At 44.2% G+C, this 25159-nt stretch overlaps 1 protein-coding gene across 8 annotated transcripts in view; it reads left to right on the plus strand.

The window, feature by feature from the left end:
- Positions 1–25159, plus strand: part of LOC114212530 (N-acetyllactosaminide beta-1,6-N-acetylglucosaminyl-transferase) — an 89940-nt gene that overhangs the window by 32554 nt on the left and 32227 nt on the right. For 4 of the 8 annotated variants that reach the window (XR_003609983.2, XM_088024122.1, XM_028107434.2 and 1 more), the window contains exon 1: positions 19417–21384. The exons of the other annotated variants lie outside the window; for them this stretch is intronic. Coding sequence is in view for 3 of the 4 variants with exons in the window: in XM_088024122.1 (XP_087880248.1) it covers positions 20460–21384 (925 nt within the window). In the remaining variant the exon portion in view is untranslated. Of the gene's footprint in view, positions 1–19416; positions 21385–25159 lie in introns of those variants that run through there. 8 annotated transcript variants of the gene reach the window in all.

The following is a 25159-nucleotide window of genomic DNA, read 5'->3' on the forward strand; positions in this document are numbered from 1 at the left end:
ATCCTTCTTCAGGGGAGGCCAGACAGAGGGGGCTATCATTCCACTCTGTGCGGCTCCGATAGAGATAGACTATCTAGACCTCTCCCTTCTGGCCATATTCCCAGAGGAAACCCTCCAGGAGTGCAGATTTCAACACTTCTCTGACCGACACTACAGAGCACCAGGTTCTGCTAGCCATAGTCCAAAGACCATGTTCTCAAGCTTTTTTGGTTATTCCTATAGCACTGTCTTTGGCCTCCCTGCCCCATGGTGGAGAGCCAGAGGCCATTTAGATTTTTGCTTTAAATCTTGTGAAATTGATCAGTATCTGCAGAAACAGCTGCTGGGCTTGTTTTTTGCAGGTCATTCCCTTGACCAAATCGTCCATCTTCAATGGAAAAGCAAAGCTGTTATTTTTTTTTCCCAGCTATTTTGTTTAACCCCCTCGCTATGTAAGTTTGTTCTTTTGAATTTTTGCCCATGAATTACTCTGACCTTTCTCATGCCATGAGGTTTTTCTTCCATAAGAATGTTTTCGTTTGCCTCTCTCCCTTTTTCCATTTTGTATACATTTTTTTTTTCGGAGCCCCTTCTTCAAATAAATTATCTCAACCTCAGAAGTGACTGCATGATCACATTTCTGCATTTTTCAAATCTAAAAATAGCATGTTTCCTACTTCCACTTATTTTGCTTCTTTAACTTCGAGTTTTATTTATATGTGCACATTCTTTGGGAGTGTGCTCTGACTCCTTAAGTGGCAAATGGCAGAAACACAACTCAAAGTTGCTAAAATAGACACCAGAACCCACTGGGTCACAGAATTGAAATGCTCAAAGGGCTCCAAATAAAGCTGGATCGAGAGTGGAAACAATATATTCAGGACTCTTTCTTGCCAGGTGGTCTTTCTAGGAGGTGAAAAACTGTTCCTGTTTGCCCAGAGCTAAAGGGAGGTCCTAGGTACGGGACTCTCAGTGCTACCATCAGAAAAGTCCTGGCAAACTGGGACGAGCTGGTGACCCTAGCTCTCTCTCTGTGTTGGCCCCATTCAGGCAGGTTCTCCCCACATGGTGTCAGAGATGGCCAGAAGTAGCTCTGGGTACGTGGTTCTGACCCCTGGCACTCCTGGGGGACAAGAAAATCTTTTTCCTGAGAGTTCCAGCAACAGTGTAGGGGAGTCCTCAGATTGGTCCTGCTTGGTCCAAATCCCTATCCCTAACCAAACTGGGGCAGGGGGATGAAGAATGTTGACCAGCCTTTCTTAGGTCACTTTCCCAAGGGGGCAGGCTATGGTAGAAGGTGGCTCCTTAGACCACAGCAAAATGGTCCGTTGTCCTGAGGGCAGGGTGTTAATGATTATCTCCACCTGGTATTAGAAGGGCAAGATTTAGTTGAGATATAAAACTTTAAGGCCTTGAGCAATTGTAATTTGGAGAATACTAATTAAGTTACTTTTGTGGAAGTGGCATGATCTCAAGAAGCATATCCCTTCTGCCTCATAAAAGCATATTTTTTTAAGACTTTATTTTTAAGTGAGCTCTACACCCGACGTGGGGCTCAAACCCACAACCCCGAGATCAAGAGTCACATGCTCAGGGCACCTGGGTGGCTCAGTCATTTAAGTGGCTGCCTTCAGCTCAGGTCATGATCCCAGGGTCCTGGGATTGAGTCCTGCATCAGGACTGCTCAGCAGGGGGTCTGCTTCTCCTTCTGTCCCTCCCCAGCCCGCTTGTGCTCTCCCTCTCTCTTTCTCTCTCTCTCAAAAATAAATAAATAAAATATTTAAAAAATAATAAAAATAGGGGCGCTTGGGTGGCTCAGCCATTAAGCGTCTGCCTTTGGCTCAGGTCATGATCCAAGGGTCCTAGACCCGCATCGGGCTGCCTGCTTGGCCAGAAGCCTGCCTCTCCCTCTCCCACTCCCCCTGCTTGTGTTCCCTCTCTCACTGTGTCTCTCTCTGTCAAATAAATAAATAAAATCTTTAAAAAATAATAATAAAAATAAAAGAGTCACATGCTCTACCAACTGAGCCAGCTAGGCACTCCCATAAAAACATTTTTAATAACGTTCCTTTGTTATGTTTGGAGAGTACTTATTTTGCAAAAGTACTTACACATGATCTTTAATCCTTATAAGACCCCTGTAAAAGGACTACCGTTCCCATTTTGCAGATGAGAAACTTGAAGACTAAAACATGGGACTTGTCCAAAGATAAATACCTCATATACCTAGCAAGAAGTAAGAATAAAAAGAAACATCTAGAAGGAGAGGGGAGACTTGTGTTATACATTTAGATTAAAATGTACCTAGTTTGATGAATTCTTCATTTAATTATTGCAAAAAGTGCAAGTGTTCCAAAGACAAAACTTGGCTCATTGTAGGTCTTGTTAAGTTTGTGGAATGGTTAGGGGCGCCTGGATGGCTCAGTCGTTACGTGTCTGCCTTCAGCTCGGGTCATGATCGGGCTCCCTGCTCCGCGGGAAGCCTGCTTCTCCCTCTCCCACTCCCCCTGCTGTGTTCCCTCTCTCGCTGTGTCTCTCTCTGTCAAATAAATAAATAAATAATCTTAAAAAAAAAAAAAGTTTGTGGAATGGTTAGATGGCTGGACCCACACCCAAGAGTGTTCTCTCTTGTTCCTTGTGTCATCTGGATAGTTAGCCCGTTTTCCTGGAACTTGGGCTTTTTCCTGTGAGTGGGAGGTAACAGGAAAAATGAGGGGACTATTTACTGTACATCTAACAATGGGTCTGCCTTATCTTAGTTTAATCTTCACAAGAATCTTGTCCGGTCAGTACTTAAACCCACATTTTATCAACGAGAAGGTGGAATCGGAACAGTTGAATAATGTGCCTTTCCTCCAAAAGTAAAAGGCACAGCGAAGGAGAGAATGGGTACAGTGAGAACCTCAAATCCGGCACGCTCAGACCTCAGCCTACACCCTCACCTTTGCGTGCCCTTGAATCCCACAGGATCCTCTCTGAGCTCCGCCCCACAGGCTAGATTCCCACTCTCTCGCTCTCTCACCGCCCCATCCCTGTGGATCTGGCTTTCCCTGGAGCTTGGGTTCCAAGACTTGGAGAGACCCAGGTGGGAATCGTAGTTCCTCCGTCCCCAGCCACATGGCCCGACACTTACGAAAAAGCACCAGCTTCGAGTCGTAGAGCAAAGGTATTGAAAGCATGGAGCCTGTAGCCAGACTGCCTGGATCTGGAGCCCTGCTTTGGCATTTACAAGTTGTGTGACTTTGGACAGGTTGCCTACCTTTGCGGGCCTCTGTTTCCCCATCTATAAAATAGGGAAAATAACATTTATCTCAAGTATATGAGGCTTAAATGAACTGGACTGGTGCCCAGCACCTATTTAAGTGTTAATTTTTATTATTGTTCTTGTTTCTACTATGTCTTCATCTATAAAATGCATATTCACTTAATAAATATTTATTGAGCACCTAGGTACCATGCTAGGTATGGGGATATAGTAGCGAGTGAGACAAAGAAGGCCCCTAGCCTCATGGAGCGTTTGTTCTAGACGGGGAACATAGATAAGAATAAGCAGACGGATAAGATAATTAGAGGTTATGGTAAGCGCTATGAAGGAAAGACAGGCTGGTCCAGAAAGGGACCTGCTTCAAAATGGGGTGGGTTGGGGAAGCCTTCTTGGAGAAAGGAGCACAGGAGCTGTTCCTCCTAAATGAGAGCGAGCCAGCCATGCCCTTGAGAAAAAGGTGCCAGGTGGAGGGGCGGGGCTTGCAAAGGTCCTAGGGGAGCAGGACGGTGGGGGCTGGAGCTGGGATGAGGTGGGCCAGGCCCTCGCGGGATGGCCACGGGGATGACACGAACTAGCAACTCCAGCTTCCTAGGGTTCCTGGCAGAAAAAACAAGATGATGAGTACACGTTCTTGGCATAGCGCCGGATACAGACTAAACAGTCAATAAACGGAATCTGGCTCTTCTCCGCTTCCAGTGCTACCATCTGTGTCCCCTTGTCTCTCTCCTACGACCGTCTCGTTTCTTTCTAACTGCAGCTGACCCGTGAACGACGTGGGTTCGAACCGTGTGGGTCCACTGACGCGTGGACTTTTTAACAATCCAGTGCTGTAAACGTAGTTTCTCTTCCTTATGATTTTCTTAATGACATTTTCTTTTGTCCAGGTGACTTTACTGTTGGGATAGAGCATATGATACGTATCCGATGCAAAATAAGTGTTGACTGGTTGTCATCGGTAAGGCTTCCAGTCAGAGGTAGGCTATAAGTAGTTAAGTTTTGGAAGAGTCCAAAGTTGTATGTGGATTTTCTCCTGAACAGGGGTGGGCACCCCTAACCCTTGCATTGTTCAACGGTCAACTGTGTTTTCCCCGACTCCATTCTCAGCCTGCTTTAACCCATTCTCCATAGCGTCAGGATGACCTTTATAAAAACTGATCATTCGATCCTCTCTCTCCTTGACGACCTTCAATGCATCCTCATCACCTCGAAAATAACATCCCAGCCCTTCACTGGGCACAGGGCACTCTTAGCCTTTCTAGCACCTTTTCTTGCTACGTACCCCATCCCATACTGTGCTCCAGCTCTACTGGACGACTTGTGAGTCCCAAATGTGCCACTCCCACCCGCCCTGCCTTGACTCATGCCAGTCCCCCTGACAGGATGCTCTGGACTTTTCCTCCCTCTCCCTCATTTGACTGACATATGCTTTTCTTTTCAGATTCAGCTTATAGTCACTCTCTAAAAAGACTTTCGTAATTCTCGCTCCTGTGGACTCACTTCTCCTGTATCATACTGTACTATTAGTAGTCTTGGAATGCTGTGTTTGTGTTCTCAGTGGCCATCTAGACTGAGCTTCAAAGGTAGAACCTGTACCTGCTAATTTTTCTTTTCTTTATACCTAACACAATCCCTGGTACATGAGCAATGCTCAATACAATGGAGTCTCAACTTATATTCATTTAACCTGCGTAAACTCAACTGTATTCACACATACCCACAAACACACACACACGCGAGTGCGTGCATGCACATACAATGTGTAAATTTAGATGGTTTTGGCCATCCCACCCTGCCCTCCATTCCGCCCAGTTTGTCTGGAGAGTGAGCATGAGGTGGATTCTGCTTATTCCCATGATGGGCCTTGGTTCCCATGGCTCCCTAATGTTAAAGATACTGTGTATATCTCATAAGATAGCTCCTCAACTAGAGCCAACTTCTTCATTCGGTGCTTGTTAGAAGAAACCACCATCTGGACCAAGATTAAAGGGAAAATCAGTCATGTTAGAATTATGGAGACTCCCTGTCATCTTAATGTGGCACATTCCCAAGGGATTTCTCCAGAGGAATTTTGACTGTATGTTGTTTCCGCTTTATACACTGACTTGGCAACCTAAACTCCCTGTAGGATGCATATCTTTCTCTCAGTATGTCTTGAATTTATTGAATGGCTAGTAATCAGCAAACTCAGAATACGAATTCAGATTGTTTTAGGGCTAATCCAGTGTTCTCTCTCCTCCCTACAGTGAATGTATAGAATCATTCTTCTCTAGAAGTCATTTTTAGGGGCACCTGGGTGGCTCAGTCAGTTAGCGGGTCTGCCTTCAGTTCAGGTCATGATCCCAGGGTCCTGGGATCGAGTTGAGTGTCGGGCTCCTTGCTCGGCAGGGAATCTGCTTCTCCCTCTCCCTCTGTCCCTCCCCCTGCTACCCCCCCCGCCCGTGCTCTCTCTCACTCTCTCAATAAAATAAATAAATAATAAAAATCATTTTTACTTAGAAAGGCAGATAGGGTAAGAGCCACAAAGAGATAATTATCAAAGACTAAAGCCAGTAGTCCTTGAACAATACTTTGTTATGGAAATTTTTTTTCTTGAGGACTATCTAGTTTTATTTATTGATTTATTTTTAATTTGTTACGTACTTGAAGAGGTACATTATCTTTTTAAATTTTATTTAAATTCCAGTTAGTTAACATACAGTGTAATATTAGTTTCAGGTGTACAATATGGTGATTCAACACTTCCCTACAGCACCTGGTGCTCATCACAAGTGCCCTCCTTAATCCCCTTCACGTTTCATCCACCCCCATTCCCTCCCGTAACCATCTGTTTGTTCTCTAGAGTTGAGTCTGTTTCTTGGTTTGCCTCTCTGTCTTTTTTTTCCCTTTGCTCGTTTGTTTTGTTTGTTTTGTTTCTTAATTCCACATATGAATGAAATCATGTGGTATTTGTCTTTTTCTGACTTATTTCTCTTAACTCTAACTCCATCCATGCCATTGAAAATGGTAAGATTTTTTTTTCTTTTTATAGCTGAGTAATATTCCATCGTATATAGATACTACATCTTCTTTATCCGTGCATCAGTCGGTGGACACTTTGGCTATTTCCGTACTTTAGCTATTGTAGATTATGCTGCTCTAAACATCGGGGTGCATGCACCCCTTTGAGCTAGTATTTTTGTATTCTTTGGGTAAATACCTAGCAGTGCAATTGCCGAATCATAGGGTAGTTCTATTTTTAACTTTTTCAGCTATGATTCAATAAAGGCTCTCATGTTGCCAAATGTGTTAAAGGGCATTGCTTTTAAATCCCTCTTTGAGAAACTTGTATTTAAATGGATAATTTTGTTCTTTTCTTACTCTTGGTTACCAACTATTCAGTTGAAACTTGGTTAATAGTTGATTTTAGAGTCACTATTCTCAGAGAAATTCAGAATTAGGGAAATTTGAATTTTCAATAAGCATCCCCCTGGGGTCTTTCCTCAGCTTGCTTTTTCGGCTCTTAATGTTCTCTCTCCCTTGGTGATTCTAATTTACGTCTGCAGCTCATCACGGCTTGGGTACTGATGAATCATCGCGGCCCCCAGGCCCTCCCAGACATTTCTCCCCATCTATTGGCTAGCTCTTCCTGAGGCTCCCACTGGCATGCTCCCCCTTCCACCTCTCTACTCCCCACAAACCCACTTCTAGAGAATCTCTGTGACTGCCACCTCCTTTCTCTCCTGTTAGCCAATGGCTTTCCACCCCATATCTAATCAGCACATTCTGTACATTCTGTCTGGGATGGTTTCTAGCGAGTATCACCCACCCTGTTCCCATCGCTAGCACTATAACCCCAGCCCATCATGCCACTCTAGTAGGTCGTTAGACCCGTCCAAGTGCACTCTCTAGCCCAGATCTCTCTCTTCAAACCATTCTAACACTCTTGACATATTTTTCTCATGAAGGCATGGCTCTAGGAATAACTTCTCAATCCCAAGTGCTTTAAGGAGTTCCCACAGCTTATTAAATTACTCTGTACAGACATCTCAATGTGGCATGTTGCCTGCCAGCATATTCCTAGTAACTATCACCTCATTGTCAGTTCCCACTGCTGCTTTCCCAGAAAAACCACTGGGCCTTGTGCTCCTGCCTTTGGCACTTTTCTTCTTCAGGTCATTCTCTCTACATAGGCCATTCTCCTCCATCTCTCACATTTAAATAATGGTTTTACTATGTCCACATTCAATGGCTTTCATTTAGGAAGCTTCCCCTGATTTTTTTTTTCAATTATACACTTTGTAAACCTTTGTCATAACTCTTTCATGTCATTCTATAATCTTCTCTACATTTTGAATGTGAATATCATATTACCCTGACTGCACTATCTAATCTCTTTTTGGGTCTTTTATATTTTTGGCAGCCCAACATAGTGAGCATCCAGTGGGATAGGAATAGTTACTGAATTGATTTAAAAGGACATAATTTTTTATTCAAGTATAATTATCATGCAGTGTTACATTAGTTTCAGGTGTACAATATAATGAGTTAACAATTCTATACATTGTTCAGTGCTCATCAAGGTAAGTGTGCTCTTCATCCCCTTGATCTATTAACATTCCCCCCTCACCCCAAACCTTCCCTCTGGCAACCACCAGTTTGTTCTCTGTATTTAAGAGTCTGGGTTTTTGTTTGTCTCTGTTTTCTTTGTACTTTTTTTTTTCTCCTTAAATTCCACTTGTGAGTGAAATCCTATGGCATTTGTCTTTCTCTGGCTGACTTATTTCATTTAGCTTTATACCCTGTAGGTCCATCCCTATTGTCATAAATGGCAAGATTTCATTCTTTCTTGTGGCTGAGTAATATCCCATTGTATATATATATACCACATCTTTATCCATTCATCTATAGATGGACACTTGGATTGCGTCTGCATCTTGGTTATTGTAAATAATGCTGGAATAAACATAAGGGTGTCTATGTCTTTCTTTTCAAATTAGTGGGTTTTTTTCTTCGGGTAAATACCCAGTGTGGAATTACTGGATCATATGGAAGTCTATTTTTAATTTTTTGAGGCCCCTCCATACTGTTTTCCACAGTGGCTGCACCAGCTTGCATTCCCACCAACCGTGCACAAGGGTTCCCTTTCTCCACATCCTCGCCAACACTTGTTATTTCTTATGTTTTTTATTTTAGCCATTCTGATGGGTCTGAGGTGATATCTCATTGTGGTTTTGATTTACATTTCCCTTATGATGAGTGACGTTGAGCATCTTTTCATGTGTCTATTGTTCATCTGTATTTTTTCTTTGGAAAAATGTCTATTCAGGTCCTCTGCCCATTTTTTAATCAGATAGGATTTTTTGGTGTTGAGTTTATGTGTTCTTTGTATACTTTGGCTATTAACCCTTATCAGATATATCATTTGCAATTATCGTCTCCCTTTCAGTAGGTTGTCTTTTACTGCTTTCCTGCACTGTGCAAAACTATTTTGGTGTAGTCCCAATCATTTAATTTTGTTTTTGTTTCTCTTGTTTGAAGAGACATAGCTAGAAAAAATGTTCAGCTGATGTCAAAGAAATTACTGCATACATTTTATTCTAGGAATTTTATCATTTCAGGCCTCACATATAGGTCTTTAATCCATTTTGAGTTTATTTTTGTATATGGTGTACAAAAGCCAATTTCATTCTTCTGCATATAGCTGTCCAGTTTTCCCAACACCACTTGTTGAAGAGACTACCTTTTCCCCCATTGTATATTATTGCCTCCTTAGCCATGGATTAATTGACCATATACGTGTGGGTTTATTTCTGGACCCTCTACTCTGTTCCATTGATCTATGTGTCTATTTTTGTGCCAGTACCATACCGTTTTGGTTACTACAGCTTTGTAGTATATCTTGAAATCCAGGATTGTGATAATTCCAGTGTTGTTCTTTCTAAATAGAAATAATTTTTAATATGCTGCTCAGCCCTGCTGCTCAGTCATCCGCAAACCGTCATCCCCTCCACCCCCATCATCACACACACACACACACACACACACACACACACACACCACACACACACACACAACCTAGATTACTTTGCCACGTTCTGAGGGATCAACTTCAGACAGCATTTTCTAGCCATGTTCAGTCTTTCTGGGACATTTCCTGAAGTCCTTTCTGCTCCTGGTCAACAGCAATGGGACTGGTATCTCCTCTTCAGTTTTTCCAAAGCATCTTGCTCACCTTGGGAATGCTTCCCAATGCCAAGCTTATTTTGGGAGCAGTATGGGTTCAAGCCAGACTATGCTTCAATCCGAGGTCTACCATCTTTGAGTTTACCAAACTCGTGCCTTATTCTGCATCAAAGAAGTAAAAAGAACAGCCCAACAGTAGAGGCCCCTGGCTGCTTTTTATTTATTTATTTATTTTTACTTTTTATTTATTTATTTTTATTTATTTATTTTAATTTTTTAAATTTTTAAATTTTTAAAATTTTTAATTTTTTTACCTAAAGCTGCTTTTTAAAAAAATATTTATTTTTTATTTGAGAGAGAGAGCACACAGTGGGGAGGGGCAGAGAAAGTCTTAAGCAGACTCCCAGCTGAGTGTAGAGCCCAATGCAGGGCTCCATCCCTATACCCTGAGATCACAACCTGAGCCGAAACCAAGAGTTGAACGTTCAACCAACTGTGCCACCCAGGCACCCCATAAGGCTGCTTCTTTGATGGAAAAAAACCCTCATCAGTTGGTTAGGGAAATGACCTTGTTAAGATCTTGGGTGACTTTTTTTTTCTCTGAACCTCAGAGTAGACAATTTGCAATCTTAGAAAGTTACATCCAAAGCAGTAGATATATTAGTTACTTTCCTAACTAACCATTTCTTAGTGTGGTTTCTTAGTGCCAGAGCTGTTTACAACCCTGTCTTTATCTCATCCTCTGACTTGCAGAGTATTTGACATTCTTTCTTGAGATGTTTTTGGACAAAGCCATGAGTGTCAGGTTTTCCCCAAAATATATTTATCCTGTATCTACGTCAGTGCCATGTTTTCAGAAAATAGATGGATGATATTGATTCCCTATAATTTTTCTTTTCAGCCAGATTTAAAAGATCAGAACTTAATTGTGAACATTTGGGGAGTAAAACTGCCATTTTTATATAGATTTATTTATTTTAAAGAGAGAGAGAGAGCATGAGTGCACGTGTGCATGCGAGCAGGGCAGGGGCAGAGGGAGAGGGAGAGAGAGAATCTCTAGCAGACTCCCCACTGAGCACAGAGCCCAATGCAGGGCTTGATCCCACCATCCCGAGATCATGACCTGAGCAAAAATCAAAAGTCGGACACTCAACTGTCTAAGCCACCCAGGAGCCCCCAAACTACCTTTTTTTTTTTTCTAAGCAAACTGAAGACACTCAGATCATCCTAATGCAGTTAGCTTCCTGCCATCCTAAGTCCCTTCTAGACACTTCCTCTTTCCCCACCCTCTTCCTTAGCCCCAATCCTCACAGGATTCCTCCTTCATGAAAATCTGTAATTCTGTCTTCAAGTCAGAGCTCCCTGGGGGTCTACAAAAAGAAGGCCCTCCTGCCTGGGACTCCAAACGCTCTCCCACATCCCACCTGAAAACTGCCCAGCTTAGACCCCGAAGTCCTGGCTAGGTGTCCAGTGGTCTCTTGGAGAGGCTGCACACCCCCATCTGGCTTCACCTCTCCCCGGACTTTGGTCTGTCTGAGCTAACTGCCCTCCACCCGCCTTCAAGTCTTCTTGATTTTATCACGGGTCAGTTATCCTACCACATTTTGGACTTTCCCCTGCACTTAGTGAATCCAGAAAAAACTCCCCAGTGCAGTTTTCCTGTAAAAACAGCCTCCTCTTTATTCTGGGCAGAATTTAGAATAATCACAGCATTTAGAGCTGAAAGAAGCCCGAGGGAGCATCTACTTCCAATCCTAAGGTTGTACAAATTTGGGAAATGAGAGTCAGAGAGCTCAAATGGCTGGTTGACTCTGCTGCTCCGTAAATAAGAAACATTTTCTGGCCTTGTTGCCCAATTTATTGCAAATGTTAAAATAAGTGTTTCCATTCATAAGACCCCCATATTTTTCTATTAGTCTCGTGTTCACAGAAAGACCTCTCAAGTCACATGGGATGTGGAGGGGAGGGGATTTCAGAATCCGTTGACACTATAATAACAGTTATTTTCCTTTTGGGTTCTCCCTTCATTATGTAGGTTCTTATTAAGACATTCTTATATCCAGTGGGGAACATCTATGTGGGTAGTACAATTTATGTGTGTTCTTTTTGGTTCACTGTGAAGCTATCCCACAAATGCTAATCATTTTGTCCCCATTCCTCAGTGGTTTGGGATATGTAGGGAAGGGTTATGTAGTTTTAATGCTTTACAGTTTGCAGACTTTTGATGGTCTGCATGCTCCCCCACCCTGATCAATGGCTTAAACATTTCTTTCCCTTCCACACTGATCAGTTATTTTTTTTTTTTAAGGATTTATTTATTTGAGAGAGAAAGAGAGCACGTGCAAGCTCATGAGCAGGGAGAGGGGCAGAGAGAAAGAATCTCCAGCAGACTCCCCACTGAGCACGGAGCCCCACTGAGTGAGGAGCCCAATGCAGGGCTTGATCTCATCACCCTGAGATCATGACCTGAGCTGAAATTAAGAGTCAGATGCTTTACCAGCTGAGCCACTCAGGCGCCCCTGGTATTTTTTTTTTTTTTTTTTAGCCTTTCTTTTCTTTCCTTTTTTTTTTTTTTTTGAGAGAGAGAGAGAGGGAGGGAGAGGAGGGGCAGAGGGGCAGAGAATCTTAATCAGGCTCCACGCTCAGCATGGGGCGTGGGGGGCGGGGCTTGATCTCACATCCTTGAGATCATGACCTGAGCTGAAATCAAAAGTCGGAGGCTTAACCGACTGAACCACCCAGATGCCCCACACACTGATCAGTTACTGAATACTCTTTAAGCAAGTATCTCTCAGCTGTGAGTGGGCAGGACTGCTGGTGTCTAGGATGACCAATTCATCCTGGTGTGCCCAGGACTTTCCCAGTTTTAACGCTGAAAATCCTACATGCCCCAGAAATTTCTCCATCTTGGGCAAACTGGACAGATGGTTACCCTAAGCGCTGCCCCAGCACATTCCTACTCACTTCCCAATGCCCAGGTCATCTCAGGATCAAGATATTTATGTTCCATAGAACAGCACTGATCAATAAACTGGAAACAGGTTATAATCAAACCACTCAGTTATGCAGGTTCATCATACTGAAGACTGGTTGAAGGGTAGTGATTGAAACTGCACTATCAGTCACAAGGGCCCTAACCAAAGCAGACTGGGGCCAAGCCTACTCTATTTATAACAATTTTTCCATTGTTTTTGAGGAGAAAAGATAGAGTTTAAGGAAGTCATTTAAAAGGATAAATCAGTACACATAAAATCTGAATCTAAAACCACTTTAACCAGCGGGAGAAATCAAATGCAAAGATCTTCAATGAAGTGCAAACACAGGACATATCTTGGAGAAAAATTTGTTCCAGCATTTTAATGTCTAGGAAAGAAGAAGTGTCTGCTTTTTGGGATTGATCCAAGCCCTCTGCCCTAATGAACTGTCTAAACTCAAGTTAATGACAGGTTCTGTGGGAAAAAAGTTAGTAGGAGAGTGGATTGAATAAACTGAACACGAGTCAAGAATTTAATAGGGCTATTAAAAGTAGAAGTTGGAGGGAGCCACTGCCTATCTCTATTTTAAGACGGTTTTGTTTTCCACTTATTTGAAAATGTTCAAAAGATAAGGAGTATCTTCAAGATACAGTTCTCTGGCAGCTGCTGAATGATAAAATACTGTCTCTTAGAATCTCCAACAGACACCCTGCTGAGTGCAGATTCCCAACACAGGGCTCAATCCCATGACCCTAGGATCGTGACCTGAGCCAAAACCAAAGAGTGGAATGCTCAACTGACCGAGCCACCTAAGCACCCCAATGAATAAATCTTAAAAAAAAAAAAAAAGTGGAGATGTTTGCTTCAAGGCCTCTTCCAGTACAATTAGTGATTGTAAATTAGCCATTGCCTTGCTGAGTAATGCTATCTGGTAAAAGGTTTGTGGTTTATTTAATAAATGAAACTGCCAAATTAAAAAAAAAAATACTGTCTCTTAATAGAAATACCATCCCCTGCAATGTCAGTTTGATGTTCAAAAGTACGGAGATGGAGGAGTTTGGAGGTAGTTAGTGTCAGAAAGGTGGCAGAAGACTATCCCAGATCTGGACAGACCTTGGACATGCAAGTTCTCTTCATGAATCTACAATCTTTTTTTTTTCTCAAAGGAGACATTTAGAAAAGTTGCATAGAAAGTCACCTATTCTGGGCGCCTGGGTGGCTCAGTTGGTTGGGCGACTGCCTTCGGCTCAGGTCATGGTCCCGGAGTCCCGGGATCGAGTCCCACATCGGGCTCCCTGCTCAGCGGGGAGTCTGCTTCTCCCTCTGCCCCTCTTCCCTCTCGTGCTCTCTATCTCTCATTCTCTCTCTCAAATAAATAAATAAAATCTTAAAAAAAAAAAAGTCACCTATTCTGTTCTTGAAATTTAACAGAATATAACCAAAGATAAAAATTTTTGTTTGTGTTTTGTGTTTGGTTTTTACCTTTGTTTTTGTGTGGGCAATTAGAATGAAATCTGGGCAGTTCACCCCAGAAGGGAGAGAACTTTGCTACCCGAAGACTCCTACTTCTAGGGAAATAGGAAAAGGAGTAGGACCCCAGAAGAATGAGGTTGTGCTACGTGGCGTAGCAGGTGGAGAAGATGCAGAAGAAGCCTTCTTAGCCAGATTCACTTTCCACCACTTGGATAGACTACTCCTTTTTTCTTCTTTTTTTAAAGATTTATTTATTTATTTGAGAGAGTGAGAATGAGAGAGAGAGAGAGCACGTGAGAGGGGGGAGGGTTAGAGAGAGAAGCAGACTCCCCGCCGAGCAGGGAGCCCGATGCGGGACTCGATCCTGGCACTCCAGGATCATGACCCGAGCCGAAGGCAGTTGCCCAACCAACCGAGCCACCCAGGTGCCCTTGGACTACTCCTTTTTTTAAAAATTGGGAAACTAAGGTAAAGGGATCCCAAGAGACTTTTTCAGGGTCATGTAGGAAGCAGCAGAGCCTTGGATTTTTTTTTTTTTTAAGATTTATTTATGTATTTTACAGAGAGAACACAAGTGGAAGGGGCAGAGGGAGAGAGAATCACAAGCAGACTCCACACTGAGCGTGGAGCCCGATGTCGGGCTCGATCTCACGACCCTGAGATCATGACCTGAGCCGAAACCAAGAGTCTGTTGCTTAACCAACTGGACGACCCAGGCACCGCCCCCAGCAGAGCCTTGTTTAAACCCTGCTCCAAAGCCTCAGTCTTCCCCACTGTGCTCTGTATTTGTCTCTAGCATAACCTTTTTATGGGGTTGTATTTGTCTCTAGCATAACCTTTTTGTGGGGTGTACCAGCAGGCTGGCACTCTGAAGAGGTAACCATTTGGATGTGGTTTGAAAAAAAAGTCTGAAGGGGCTGCAGTTGGGAATGAAGAGTAGCTGCCCCACCCTGGGGCAGAGTACAGGGCAGAAGAGGCCAGTGCCGCCCATGATAACAGTGACCTTGAGGGCTCCTGCCTATCCTTCGGGATCTTTTAGGTGGCAGAATGACCTCTCAAGCACAGCTGTTCTGCTTCACTGAACGTACCTAGGAAGGCAGATGGGGCAATAGTTTCCTAGGTGAGCCAAGTTTGCCGTCAGAGAGATGCCTGAAGATGTGTTGAATCATTCTTCGGTGCAAGGCATTGTTCTAAGCTCTTTTTATGTCCCGACCTATTTAAATCTCTTTAGAACCCAGGGCTCTTGGGTGGCTCAGTCAGTTAAGCAACTGCCTTTGGCTCAGGTCATGATCCCAGGGTCCTGGGATGGAGCCCCGCATCGAGCCCCTGCTTTGGGCTCCTTGCTCGGCGGGGAGCTGGATTCTCCTACTCCCTCTGCCGCTCCCCCTGCTTGTGCATGCACACTCTCTCTCTATCAAATACATAAATAAAATCTTAAAATAGATAAATAAATAAATCTCTTTAGAACGCTATGAGGTCAGTCTTCTTAGCACCTCCATTTTCTAGAAAAAGAAGGACACTGAGGCATATAATCCAGTGCCCTGTACTCTAACCCAGACAGTGTATGTAAGGGGCTCCATGCAGGTTTAAGGATGACCAACATCACTATTTGCCCTCATTTTACATTCCTTTATCTGCAAAGATACAGAAATTCTAGGTGATGGCAAGGACTCCAATACTGCAAAATGTGGGCCTGGAGGATCACGATTGCAATCTAGAACAGAGATCGACAAACTACAGACAGCCCCTGGGCTAAATCTGGCCCATTTCTGTACTGTCCGCAAACTAAGAGTGACTTTACATTTTTAAATGGTTGGGGAAAAAAATCAAAAGACGATTTGGTGACATGGAAATTACATGAACTTGAGCTGTCAGTATCCATAAATTAAGATTTAGCAAGACACAGGTAATATTGTTATGGCTACTTTCATGATGTGGTAACAGCACTCAGTGGTTGCATCAGAGATCAAAAGTCCCACAAGTCTGAAATATTTACTACGTGGCCCTTTATAGAAGAAATGTTGATGCCTGATATAGGATCATGTGGTCAACATAATTGCCTAATACTTTCAGGGGAAAATTGTTGTCATAATTGTGAGTTTATTAAATAACCAAAAGCCTCCCCTTTTATGCAGAAAAAGGTTTATTAAAAAAAGATTCTGAATAAACATATTTCACAAAAGACTTTTTTTTAGATTTTAGTTATTTATTTGAGAGAGAGAGAGAGCTCAAGCAGAGGGAGTGACAGAGGGAGAGAGAGAAGCAGACTGCCCACTGAGCAGGGAGCCCAATGTGGGGCCCAATCCCAGGACCCTGGGATCATGACCTGAGGCGAAGGTAGATGCTTAACCCACTGAGCCACCCAGGGGCCTCCACAAATGACTTTTTAAATAGCATCTGCAGCATGTATGCATAAGATACAGAAATACATTTATATTTCTATTCACTAGATGTTAGTACTCTGCTTCTTTTCAAAGAAAGTCTGGTTGACCCAATGTTTGCAGTGATCTTTACGGTTGTCAAACCCTTTCACAGTGACATTAACTTATTTGTTAGTTTACAAATACTAGAGGTCCTGATCGACAGTAATAAAATAGTCACCGAGCTATATGAATGCCAGCCATCCTTTTATTGAATGATTGTGCATTGCTCTGCTCCTGGAGTTTTTCTGGACCCTACTTCATCTTCTGTCCGCCACCTCTTGACGAGGGTGCCCGGTTCCCCAGTGCTACATCCCTCTTTTAATCTGTGACTCCTTATCTGTTCAGTTCCGAGTCAGTTTGTTACGATTGTGTCTAAATGAAGAGTCCAGAGGCTAAGTCTCAAGAGGGATTCAAAGTACATGACCTTTAATGCTTAAAACAAGAATGATAAACTGGCATCTTTAGGGCCAAATGCAGTCTTTGGGGGTGCATATGCATGCAGGCACTTGTGTCTTAGAAATGTGTTAGTGACTTGGTAACATTTAAAGAGTTTGGGATCTTTATATACGTGTGTGTGTGTGTGTGTGTGTGTGTGTGTGTGTGTGTGTGTGTGTGTATAATTCAGCTTTCTCACTTCTCTTAAAATATCTGAAGAGTTGGCAGCACTGGTCCTATGACCAGCATGGCATTAATAGCCGGCGCTGAGCTGGAGCTGCTTGCTTTAGGTGGGACCCAGGCTCTTCGCTGCGGTCCCCACCTCCCCTCACCCTCAAGGTGTCCATGACACTTTGGCCAAGTGTTCACTGCCACTCGTGAACTTACTAGTTCTGTCTTTCCCTTCCTCCACCAGCTTCACTTCCTTTTTTCATTTACCGCCCTCTCTACGTTCCAGTGTGTGAGTCCAGTCCACGGCGTTGTGATCGTTGTTTTGGTTGCTGGGAGATCTTGTTTGCTTTCCGGGTCTCCCGTGCTGCCAAAGTGTTTTGGGTTGTCAGACTGATACCCAATGGTGTACCCTTGGCAGAGGTCAGGGGGCCCATCAAAAAGCATCACCTTGATTCTGTAGCAATAATTAAGCTGGGAGGAGCGATCTGAGGTCAAGGAGAACTATGCGCACTTGGGAAGGAGTCAGGCTTGGATTCCTCCCCTGCCCCTATGACCACCGCACCAGCATTCGCAGTTACCTCTCGTGGCCCAGTTGGGGTGGACAAAGAGCTCCTAGAACATTCATGAGAACTATGGGCCTGTGAGGGAAAAAAGATCCCACCGTGTTCTCAGAAAGCCCCAGAGTCTCGCCTTTTGCTTTCATGTTGAGCTGAGGGGATTATGCACAGTTAGCCCCTGTCTGGGTGCTGTCTCCTTGTTGGTGATGTTAAAGATTATCCTGGGACCGAGAGAGGCAGGGAGTGTGATACAAAATGTCCACATGACGACAGTTTTCAGTATGTGAAGCCAACTAGAGTGAACAGAGCAGAAATAATGTACTGGTTGGAAGTTAATAGCTTAGCCCGCCTAGTGATTTGCTAGAAGAAAATGCCTGTTCAGTTGCCACAGATACCAAGCAAAACAAACCTACCCGCTGAGCTAAGTGCTTAGCAGGCATCCCATTTTCAAGTCAGGTTTTCCATTCAAAGCACTGTAAATAAGGCAGGACAGACTATAGAAGGGTTTCTGGGGTACTGGTGTTTTGAACTGTAAATCACCTCACCCCACTCCCCACCCCATTTGCAATCTGCTTTGACTAGATCGTGATTAAAGATTTGTTGAGTTTGCTTTGGATGGGCATTCCAGCGGGGCTCCCTCTTGTGGGGTCAAGGCTCAAGGCAAAAAGAAGGAAGAACCCACAGAATCTGTGATGAGAGCCCGTGCCTCCGCTCCTCCCTTTGGCTCTTTCCTTCCTGCTCTCCACAAGTCTGCCCAAGGATGTATTTTGCAGAAAAGGGTGTGGCTCTAACTAGAATAAAGGGAAGTGAAGGCATCCAAATGGACAATTCAGTTCTTCCCTTCCCATAGCCGTATTTCTACTTTTTGTCTGGGCCAAAGGGGGCTAGCGATGGGGGAGAAAAGAATGGGATTTAACCTCCCCTCGTGTTCAGGGGGAATAAATCAACCCAGTGGAAACGTTTCTCTTTTCCATTACTAGGAACAGAAGTCAAAATATCAGTTCATTCACACGGTAAGAAATGTTGGATATTTTTCGAAAGAGAAATGACAACAGTAACTGGTAATGCGTATTGAACACGTGATCGTATACCCAAACCCTCAACAAGAGTCATTTACTGTTCTTCACCACCGTGCGAAATGGGAACTGCTGTAATTTTTCCATCTCACAGAGGAAGAACCTGGGGCTAAGAGAGGTTAAGTAACTTTAGCATGGTCTCTCAGCTGGTCACTGACCAGCGGCGGTTTGAAGCCAAATAGACCGGCTTCAGCATCTGGACAAGGGAGCTGCAGAGTGAAGGTTTCTGGCTTCAGTCCAGCTGAATGACTTTGGAAAAAAAAATATTCTTCTTGCCTTCCATTTTCCTCATCTGTAAAATAAAGGGCCGTGTTAGATGATCTTTGAGTCTGTTTCGAAATCAATACCCGTCACCTCCAAGCCACTGTTGTCATTCATTAGCTCCGTGGATTATAGTAAGCTAAGGGGGGTGTGAGATAGGAAGGGGGCAGGGAGATTGCCACATTATACACCAAACACTTTCCTAACAGAGGTAACTGCTCCAATGGCCACAGTGCCCAGACAGGTAGGAAGGCTGGGTGACTGCGGGCTGAGAGGGGCGCAGGCCACTTTTAGCTACCATTGTGGCTGCCACAATTGATTTTTTTTTTTTTTTTAGCTGGATGAGTTACTTTCCCCCAGAAGCATCCTTACCACCCTCCTAAGTCTACAGCGCACTCCACATTTGCTGAGTGCTCCAGGCACCTGCACAGATGAGCGATGACAACCGCTCTGTAATGTGACCAGACCTGCTGGGCTTCCAGTCCTGCCTCCCCTGAATTACACTGACTGGTACTTCCAGGAATTTTGCAGCAGCCCTGAAGCCTTTGTTCTTTCTTCAGAGTTAAGGAAGTGGGAGAGAGGGGGCTGGGTGGGAAAGAGACTTCTTTGATTTGTATGAAATGACCTCAGATCGGAAGATGTCAGACTTTCGAAAGACCAGTGGCAAGTGACTCCATATATTGTAGATACTGCCGTGTTAGGAGTTGAAGATATCTGAAGCTCTGTGTGAAAATGGGAACCAACTTTCTGGGAACAATGACTATCACCTTTCCCTGTGGCGTGCAAACGAAAGTGTGTTTCTTTCATTTATGTCATCCACACCGACCCTTTAATGTTACAAGTCACTGCTAGGTTCCTTCTGCCCTCATCCCATGCCCCAAGAGTGTAATTCTTTTTTCTCTCTTCCCATACATAGCCTACACAAACATGTATAGGCTATGTAACACCACTGGAAACGGATTTAACCCAGCTCGCCACAGACTCTTTGGCCGCTGATGATCTTTTACCTACGCCCATTACAAGTGCATTTTTTCTTTATCTGTGTCTGTGTGCCCAGAGGTAGAAATAACACTGAAATGCAAAAGAGGGGCAGAGAAACGGGAAGACGAATAAAGCCGAGGGGCAGAAGTCCTAAATGTTGTGGTTTGCAAGGCGGGCTGGCAGGTTGCGGGGCGAAGCAGAAAAAGTAGAAGCACTTACTCTAAATGGCGAGGAGGAGAGAGCTGCAGAAGAGCCGGGAGATCAGATCCGAGTTGATGGGATGGAAGGGGGGCGGGGTGAGGCGAGGGAAACTCAGCCCCTGTGAAAAGGACCCGTCAGTCCTTTCCAGAACGTAATTTGCTAAGATCCGCCACTTGCATTTCGTATGCATAGGGGGAAGGCTTTCCGGAAGCGGGGCTGGGCGGAGAGGCGCTGCTGGCCGCTCGGGATTCAGCACCCGGGGTCCGAGAAAAGCGGTGCGAGCTAGGGCAGCATCTCTCGTCCGGCCCGCGCCGCAGAGGATGGACGCCACGCCGGAAAGGACAATAAATGAGGATTGAAGGACTCAAGCCCTCTGGAGAAGCTTGCCGAAATTCAGGACTGGGAAGAGAAGCGGTTCAACCTCTTCACACTTGCGGGTTCAGGGACTGGTCATTTCTCAATCCCTGGAGAGAGAGTCCTTCCTCAAGGAGGTGAAAATAATGAACTTTTGGAGGTACTGCTTTTTTGCTTTCACTGTGTTCAGTGGGGTTATTTTTGTGATATTTTATAATAGCCCGTTACACCTGCCAAAGAATTTCGGGACGCTGAATAGCTCCAGTCACAGGTATTTTAGAATACATGCCTGTGATTACGCCTTAGAAGATAAGTCCACTTTTTTGTGGGGAAAGACCTTGCCATCACCTTTGGGGAGTGTCCCCTGTAAGGACTACCTGATCCAAAATCACTACATCACCAGCCCCCTGTCGGAAGAAGAAGTTGCTTTTCCTTTGGCTTATGTCATGGTCATCCATAAGGACTTTGATACTTTTGAAAGGCTCTTCAGGGCTATCTATATGCCCCAAAATGTCTACTGCGTTCATGTGGATGAGAAAGCCACAGCTGAGTTTAAGGAATCTGTGTGGCAGTTACTGAGTTGCTTCCCAAATGCTTTTGTTGCTTCCAAGATGGAGCCAGTGGTCTATGGGGGTATCTCCAGGCTCCAGGCTGACCTGAACTGCCTAAAAGACCTCGTGGCGTCCAAGGTGCCATGGAAGTACGCCATCAACACGTGCGGGCAAGACTTCCCCCTGAAAACCAACAAGGAGATAGTTCGGTATCTGAAAGGCTTTAAAGGGAAAAACATTACCCCGGGGGTGCTGCCCCCCAATCACGCAATTAAGCGGACTAAATTCGTCCACCGGGAGCATATAGGCGAAGATGGCTCCTTTGTGAAAAATACAAATATTTTGAAAACCTCACCTCCACATCAGCTGACCATCTACTTTGGCACTGCCTATGTGGCCCTTACCAGAGAGTTTGTCAACTTTGTCTTCCATGACAAAAGGGCCATTGATCTACTACACTGGTCAAAAGATACTTACAGCCCCGATGAACATTTCTGGGTGACACTTAATAGGATTCCAGGTATGTGCTGATATCCATTCCAATTTTTTCTTATTCATAGATTGAGTTCACTGACATACAACGCTTCTAGAGAACAGACTTGTTTGAAATTATTTGAAAAAAAAAATTTAATGCTTAGAAAACTATTAGTCTGGTTGCTTTTTAGTGACCAGCTTAGTGCCAACTCTCTTGTAACTGTGCGGTATAGTGATATAAGAAGTATGCAAGAGCTGCAGGAGCTCTGGCAAAGCTGGCTTTGATCTTGTATCATGTAGCTCGGTCGTTTGTTTGTGCGTGTTTTTTTTAATTGAGGTGTGATTGACATATACTAGCTCAGTCTTGTGAATGAATGCTTTTCATGTCCTTGATAAGCATAGCCATCGCATGTTGAAATTGATTTTTAATAAGCATTCTAGAATTTATGACTTGAAATAGGTGGTGTTTCTTTCAGAGCATGTCACACAGTACCCCATTCATCCTCCAGGTCATTGCTCAAAGTCGGTGGGGCTGTTTTTAGAATCTGTGAATCTTCTTTGGAAGTTGATAAATTGTCTCTTCAGTTAAATGTCTCTAATCTAAGAGCTGATCAAGTTACCCAGGTCTCAACCAACTTGGTTCAACAAAAACAGTCTGATATTTTGTTGTCGAGAAGAATGGGTAAAATGAATTGGAATCCCCAGAGTTGATCAACAGCTGGAGGTGATCCAAAGTAAATTTTCAATTTCGAAGTCACAGATTATTGGAAATTCCACTTTGCGGTCTCTTGATTTCATAGACTGGGAAGTCTTTTCTGTTGTTTATGATCATTTGGAAAGGGGTCCGAGGTATGCCAGGCCACTGTAGGCAGAAAACAGCTCCAAATTCCCTCTTGGATTCAGGACTGAGTTTCTTTTCAAAATTCTGTTTTCCGTGTGTTGTCTGAGAACACCTGTGTGACCTGTAGCACCTGTTCCTGGTGATGTACCAATAAACGAGTTTCCACTGTTGTGACAGCATGGCTGTGGGTATCAACCCTGTATGAGGGTGGTCCTATCCCTGCTCTTACATGGAGTATTGTTACCAAGGACACATTTGAGTGATGTTTCAAGCTACCTTCATAGATGAAAGTACATTCATAGCAGCGACTCTTTTCTCAATTACTCGGCATTCCTAAGAGCCAAGTTGGAGTGGTGGTCACAAAGTCTCCTCAGGGCAGAAAGAGGACAGGCAAGGTGACTGGGAACAGAGACATACTCTGTCCTGTGGGCTACTAAATTGTCAGATCACAAAGACTTGTAGGAGCGGGAGTAAACCAACACTTACCAGAGTGTAGTGAGTGTTCATTCTTCTTGTTTACAAATGACTATTTTAAACACATGTAAGTATGCTGCAGGTGGCATCTAATACTATTTTGGTTGATATAGTTTGCTCCTATATGCTATATGTTCTACATCGTTTCTTTCAAGGATAAGAAGTTATCATTGTTATCCTCATGTACAGAGGAAGAAAAGGAGGCTTAGAGAAATTGAAGTAATATGCTCCTCTTTACACAGCTTGTCCAAGCAAAGCTGGGATCTAATCCTGGATTCGTGTGACCTGAAGTTTGAACTTGCACCAGGAAAGGAAGGAATAATCATTTCTTCTTTCCTATATCTAAAGCAAATTCCCGGGGCACCTGGGTGTCTCAGTCGGTGAAGTGTCCTACTCTCGATTTCAGCTCAGGCCATGATCTCAGGATCCTGAGATCGAGCCCTGCATTGGGCTCCAAGCTCAGTGTGGGCTCCAAGCATTGGGCTCCAAACTCAGTGTGGGCTCCAAGCTCAGTCTGCTGGTCCCTCTCCATCCCCCCTGCTTGTTCTCAAGCACTCACACGCACTCTCTCTCTCTCAAATAATAAATACAATCTTTAAAAAAAAAAAAAGTAAAGCAAATCCCCTGCAGGATTCCCGAAAGGGGATAGGGTAAGGATGGGGGGGGGGGCGCAGAACAGTGGAAGCAAGCTCCACCTGACCACTTTAAGCTGGAAATAAGGTTAGCAGGAATATGGAGTGCTAGTGTGTGTATTGGAACACAGTGAACATGCTGAGGCTTAGCAGGGCCACTGTGCTAGCTGGAGTCATGGGAAGGTGTCCTTGCCAGAACTGATTGCCAACCCCACACAGGCTTCTGTGCCAGTTTCCTCAGTCGCCCTCTGCAACAGGCTTTGGTCGGCCTCTTCCTCCTGTGAGCCAGTGGAAATGGGAGGTGTTCTTCAGTTAATGTTCTTACAAAAGGCTGGTGAGGGGAAAAGCAACCAGGCTGAGACTCTGAACCTAATCACTGTGAAGTATCTTGAGGACTTTGCCTTTACAATGAGTAGAAGTCTTTTTTTTTTTTTAAGTAATCTCTACACCCAACTGGAGCTCGAACTTACAACCCCGAGATCAAGAGTCACATGTTCTACCGACAGAGCCAGCCGGGCGCCTCTTGTTCATTTTACGTATACTGTTTTTAAGTTTACCACAAAAATACACAGAAAAAGAAAAATGATCTTTATTTTAGGCACCCTATTGTTCATGAGAAACACAGGACTACTGGATATGTTATTTATTTACATAGATCATATGCAGATATTTAGGAAGCTCATTTTAATTTAAATGCTTAAGTTTTTCTTATTTGGAAGCATTTTATAATCTGGACTCACACCATTTGGTGGAACTAAGTCTCCAGGGATCTTCGCTTCCCAGAACGCAACAATGGCAAGTGCACACAACTCTCAGATAGGTTAGTGCAATGCTTGTTTCCTTGCTTCAAGCTTTGCAGTGGCTTTTCATTATCTTGAGGATCAGGTTGAAGTTCTTATGGTGACATGACCTCCATGACCTGACTTCTCCTTCCCCTTACCCTTCCCTGACCCATCTCTCTACTTCCTTTTTACTTGATGCCTCAGACTTCATGTTCCAGCAACTCCTTAGTCCTACACACTTTCCCAATTTTCACTTAATTTGGGGGGGACGGTCTTTGGGATATCCCTCCTACCATCTCTATCTAACTCCGATTCATCCTTTAGAATCCACCTTGGATGGCACCTCTGGAAGCCATCTCCAATCACCCACCTCCCAGATAATCGGTACTCCATCTCTGGGTTCTCCTCTCCTCAGTGCCACAGCTGCCGGCATTGGATCATAATTTCCTGCTAAGTGCGTATCTCCTCTGCCCTACCCCCTCAGTGTTTGGGTTCCTAAGGGTAAGAAATAGGAGGACCATCTTTGTCTTCCCCATCACTACCCCACACTACCACCTACCACCGTGCCTGACTTGAGGATTTGTAGCTTGCTGGATGGCAGTGGCGTAGGTGTGGGGAGGGGCTAGATAGTTACGAGAAGCTTCGAGGGATGTATAAAAGTGTCCTGTCTCTGGGTGGGGTGGGACGAATTTTCAATAGTAAGGATTAGAGAAAGAGGAAGTAAGATACTGCTTGGAGGTGTCATGCCACAATAACGAAGTCCCACAAATGGTATCAGTAAAGAGAAAGAGAAAGATACCAGAAAGATGTCGTAGAATTGGCAAGCCCCAGAGTTCCAGCTGAAATGTCAATAGGGCAAAGTTCCTCCTTAAAAAATTCTGGTTTCCAGGTAGCCACCCTGGGCCCATCACGCATTCGCGTCTGATTCCAGGAGAAAGCACTGGTACCCCATGTGGGCGCCTCCAGTTAGTTCCCACCTTACTCACACCTGATTTGAGTTTCTCCCACAACCTGGCACCCACCCAGCCCTGCCGGTGGTACTTCTTCCTGACCTACTCACCGTTCCTGCAGTGGGGCTTCTACTGCCATAAT

The sequence above is a fragment of the Eumetopias jubatus genome, unplaced genomic scaffold (genome assembly GCF_037043125.1).
Source record: "Eumetopias jubatus isolate StellerSeaLion01/CBP00866 unplaced genomic scaffold, mEumJub1_p1.0 scaffold_6, whole genome shotgun sequence".
In the NCBI taxonomy this organism is placed as follows: domain Eukaryota; kingdom Metazoa; phylum Chordata; class Mammalia; order Carnivora; family Otariidae; genus Eumetopias; species Eumetopias jubatus.